The 5258-nt window shown below is 43.4% G+C and overlaps 1 protein-coding gene across 1 annotated transcript; it reads left to right on the top strand.

The window, feature by feature from the left end:
* LOC311323308 (uncharacterized protein) lies at positions 1 to 381 on the top strand (the record flags this gene model as incomplete). The annotated part of the gene is made up of 1 exon (XM_084455509.1): positions 1 to 381. The coding sequence occupies one exon, from the start codon at positions 1 to 3 to the stop codon at positions 379 to 381; it is 381 nt and encodes a 126-aa protein (XP_084311635.1).
* Between the last annotated feature and the right edge of the window lie 4877 nt (positions 382 to 5258).

Genomic DNA, 5258 nt, shown 5'->3' with positions numbered 1-5258 from the left:
ATGGCAGAGAGGGCTCCATGGTGGCGGTCTTTCCTGGTCAAGAGGAAAAGTATTTCCAAAGAGACCACAGCATCCCAGACTCAGGACCAGGAACAGGACCCCTTCAACCCCCAGGCAGGCTCTGCATCGGCCTCCAAGACCCCCGGTGACCAGGCCAAGTCACAGACCAACCCACAAGAGGAACTTAGCAGCAGCAGTCTCTTTACGGACGAGACGTACGACGACTCTCAGCTGGAGCCGATGTTCAACGAGCAGACGTGTCGCAGGCACATGAGAGTGTCGCGGTCGGGGAGGTTCAAGGAGAAACGGAGGGTGCGCTCCAGCCTCCCTCTGGCTGACAAAGAGAAGGAGACAGACCAGGGGAAAGAGGAGGTTCGGTGATGAGGGAGATGACTACGAAGATTGAGATCAAAGACTGCTCTTTAGCTTTTTCCTAGTAGATCTTTCATCCATGGCGATGATGCTGGTAATAGTGAAGAAGGCATTGTCGCCTTTTGTCTTTAGGAACTATATGACATTCCAATTTAGAGTGGAGACAATGTACATATATGAAGACGTATATGTGTCATGATGTTTGTTTTTACCCCATTGAAAAGCAATGACATTACATTAACAATAGAATACACAGAGAAGGGGCTACATTCACTGAATTCAATTATGTGCCGTTCTTGTGTGATTTGGAACAGTAGTGTATTATGGAATGGGTTATATACAACAAGCAGTACTTCAGTTCGTTGCCCCTCTCTGGGTCTTGGATGAGGTCAGCAGCAGCCTCCACACACTTCGATCTTCGTGTGTTCAGGAGAGACCGTCACAGCCAATCACTGTGCTCTCTGCCTTTTAGAAAGTGTGATGAATGTGCTTATTGTATTCTAGGAATTTATTGTTTAGGTAGGTGCCTCTAAGATGTTTACTTAGATTATTTGTGTATTACAATTAATATGAAGGATATTACAGTATATATATATATATATTTTTTAAAACAAATCAATCATGTTATTTGAATGGGTATACTCTGGGTTTTACTGGCCGAAATTGCTTGGATCTTGTGTAAGAAATTAACAATGTCAGTGGATGAACAAATATAGGCAATATAAGGTGATAATACATTAGCTACTATAATCAACACATGCACAGGAAGTAGAGTGGTTGAATTATTCGCATCCAGTAACATTTTGCAATTCAAGTTATAGACCATACTAATTGAAGGATAAAACTCTATGTATGGGGTTATTTTTGCACTGTAAGGATTAGCACCTGAACAAAGCTATTGAGTACCAGTACTGTAGGTGTAGGCCTACTCCATACCAGTATGATGTGTGTGGATCCATGAAGATCTGTGAGGTTGTAGGACAGTGACAAACATTCCTATTGATCAGATATGAGTAATGATCTGGTCTGTAATTAAACTGTAATGAAGCCAAAATAATAAATTAACATCCACATTATCAATTGTATTGATACATTGATAAATCACCTCTTCAAGAAGTAAGCTACTACTATATTGTATTTATATTTTGCTACTCTTGCACTTTGTATTTAGCACTAGATTATGTTCTTAGTCACTTGTCTAGAGGGGAGATGCGCTTGTAAGTTCTAGCGAGTAGTACACTCACTACCTACGTTAAATGCAATTATTGTAAGTTGCTTTGGATAAAAGTGTCTACTAAATGACTGTAATGTAATGTAAATCGGTCGTAGTCTTCCTTCCCTCAGTGAAGTTAGGTGAGACACTGGCAGATTTGCAGTAGACAGACCTACTGTAGAGAGCATGATGATGACTTGTGAAAGAGAGGCAATTACAGCATATTAGTGACATATACTGTACTCAGCCCCATTGTCCTATGCCAAACCCAACAGGTTACTCATCTTCTGACTGCCAGCCTAAAGCCAGGGAGCATCAGCCCTGTGACTGCATTCTTCAGTTTGTCACATTTTAGTTACTGTTCAATAACTGTGCCTTTTAGCTGAACTCTGACGTGACATACTGTACATGTATTTGCTCTAGATGTTTTCCATTCTGGCGGAATGAGTTCAGTAAACCATATGTACTGTGCAGGGCGACTCACGTGGGTGTATAACCTACATTCAAACAAAGTTCAACTCTGATAATCTCCTCATTAGTGTTCAATGTAAAACACTCTTGCCCTAATCCGACATGATTTTGCAAAACCTCTAAATTACAGAATCAAGGTGTATATATTCAAAGTGTAATTCCAACTAACTACAGGCACACAGAATCAACTGAATATATTAGTTATTATAGGCTACTGTATTTTATTTGAGCCTTAGCCTATCTTTTGCCTTTCCACCACCAGGTGGTAAACATGCTCTCAGTTTCTGCACCGCTGCTATAAGCCTACAGTTGTAACTGACTGTGCCAGCATTAGCAAACATTATATCTGCAGCATCTACCCTGCAGGCATGTCCATGTGCCTGTTGGCCTATATACACCATATTCCATACAGTATAGTATATGGAGGGAAGTCTGAGCTGGAAAGACAGCCTTAGAATAGTCCACTAGACCGAAGAACACTTTAAATTCCTAAATACCTGCCTAACCAGTTCCCATCCACCGTGTGCACCGTGTCTAGCAGGTGTCGGGGATGAGAACGTTCCTCGGGAATTGAGGCGATTGTAGAGCGATTTGATTGGTCAGCGGTGGGTTCTGAGGCGTAGGTGTGGTCTGGAGCCCACGGCCCCCTCCCTCCCGCGGCGCGCGCACTGGTCGCTGTCAACAGAAGTTGGGAACGGAACGGGGCCCGAGCGGAACACACGAGGAGGAGGCTGCGCGTAACAACTAGGTTACTTAGAATGAGAATTGAAATTTATTTTTGTACATCTCTGTAGGCTACGCAGCCTATTCACTTCACGGCATCGACAATTGATTTTATGCGGGGCCACTTGATAACTTTATGAGCTTGTTGTGAACGTTTAACTTCAAGGTAGCCTAGATATAGCTCATTTGGACTTGGATCAGTTTTCAAATTCGCAAACCAAATGACAATATTTTTATTCCATAGTCTTTCTTTACAACAGTAGCGTAACTGTGCTCGATTAACTAATAATAGGCTAACTAGACATCAGAAAAGGTATCTCCCTGGTCAGGGGTGCGCTATGCGGTCAGTGTGTTGCGCTCCTCTACTCGGGACTGATCTCGCGTGTAAGTGGAGCCTACCAGGCTCTCTGTCATTTAAAGGTAAGTAGCCTGCGGTACTCAAATATAACGCGTTGAACTTGTAAACAGAGGTCTTTTCCTATTGGCCTCTTCTTGCGAGTTGTTTTGGACTCGGATTGCAAATGATTTCATCAATGTGACACGCTTTTTGAAACTTTAAATAGCCTATGTTAAGTGTAGGCTAGACTTCTTCAGCAACGACCTTTGGTTTAGCAGCATGTCTCACTAACAATGTTGCCTCAGCAACTAGACCTGCAAGAATTTTCTAGTGTTGACAACGTCGGTGCATTATTGGTCAACTACTCAGTTATATCATAGATAACTACTAACTGTACTCTATAGATTCTTAGAGGTTTTGTAAAATAACTTTGTGTAGTGTATTTTCACTTGCAAATCGGACTATTTAGGATTAGCGTCGGTTGTAGGTTTTAATTTGTGGGGTCCCCAGCAAACACGCAACGTCAGGGAGACGTTCAGATCATGTCTTAATAACGTCTGTCGGTCCTGAACCCCGTTTGTACGTCTGCTGGACCCCTCAATATTCACACGTCTGGCTTGGACCCCTCTAAGACGTCTGTGGACGTGCAAAACGGGTTCAATATCTGAACGTTAAAAAAAACACATTCATTCTGGCTCCTAATTGGATGTCTTTGGACGTCCGAAAAAGACAAAAAAGACGTCTAAAAGACGTATTTTACACGTGTCTTTGCTCAGTGGGTCGTTTGCAAGCAGGCAGTGGGTTGAGCAGTTGCTGGTGTCAGTTATAGGACCATGAGTTGTAACTTGGCCTCTTTGAGTAGGATAGGGGGTGCGACCTCAAGACAACAGAGTGGCTTCTGTGTGCGATGCTTAGCCCATTAGCTAGACACACACCTGTTTAAACTCAGCCAACTGTTGGCCATTTGTGTTTGAGGTATAAGGCTAAAGTCCCACTTTTGACACCAATGGCACTGCAGTTGAAGTTGCCTGACAGATTTGTGGACAGAAATAGCAAGGGAGGACATTCTTCCAGCTGGACACACGTGCATGCATACAGCAGGCTACACGCTCTCTCACAGCCACCGTAGACATGCTGGGGAATCTGTCAATTAACATTAGATAGAGAGACCTTATGTCAGGCATTTGTAGCATTTATGACAAAACAGGTTCTGTTCAGCATATCAGTTGGCTTTGTTGCTAGGGGCATAGTTCCACAGATACCAAAGAGGATTGAAAACAATTATACATGTTTTTAGAGATCATGTCTTTCTCTCTTTCTCTCATGAAGGTCATGAAGCTCTCTCACACTTTATCTCACTTTCACTCCCTTTCTAACTCTGTCAGTTCCTAATGAATTTATGATATAAACCAGGGTGGAGATCTATGTCTTGTGACCGTGAATCCTTCCTTCCAGAATATTATGCCTCAGCCAAATAAACAACACAACATGTAGTTATTGGGCACCTCTCGGAATGAAAGGGATTCCGATAAGGAAAGACTGGATTCCGTTCCAGACATGAAGTTTACACATAGAGGTTTCTTTCACGATTGTTTATCACTTTCAATTCTTTTAAACATCAGAACAGCATTTATGCAACATTCCTGCAGTTAGCCTACCTCTCATATATACTGTAAGATCAGACCTACACCCCAAACAGCGCATTCCTGAAACACCGTAATGTGTTTTCCAGCCTTGGTCTGACACTGTAATGGCAAGGAAGGCATTTAGCCTGCTGGGACCCGAGTGTTCGACGGCCTCACTTCCCAGACAACACTCTCTATTGTTCCGTGGGTTAGCCCCCTCTGGGCTGCTGCCACTGGGCATTGTGGGAAGGGGTGGATCTCAAATTTCCCCCAGAGAGGACAGGAGCATTTGCTCTTTCCTGTTTGCGACGTTGCGCGCTGAAAGCACTTCCTGTCTGGGGAAGGGGGAAAGAGGTCGGTCAGTTGTGACCCTTTTCCACAGTGGCTGCTTCTGTCACGGAAAACTGTCCCACAGTGCATTAGCTGTGCATTAGGCAGTCAGAGAGTCACAGCGGTTGTGGTCAGTGGCTGCGCATGGTCATGGTCAATACAGTCATTATGTTTGTGGTCAGTTGTT

The sequence above is a fragment of the Borostomias antarcticus genome (assembly GCF_949987555.1).
Source record: "Borostomias antarcticus genome assembly, chromosome: 21".
Classification (NCBI taxonomy): domain Eukaryota; kingdom Metazoa; phylum Chordata; class Actinopteri; order Stomiiformes; family Stomiidae; genus Borostomias; species Borostomias antarcticus.
The sequence above is the reverse complement of the archived record's forward strand: the minus strand, read 5'-3'. Positions and strand labels throughout refer to the sequence as shown.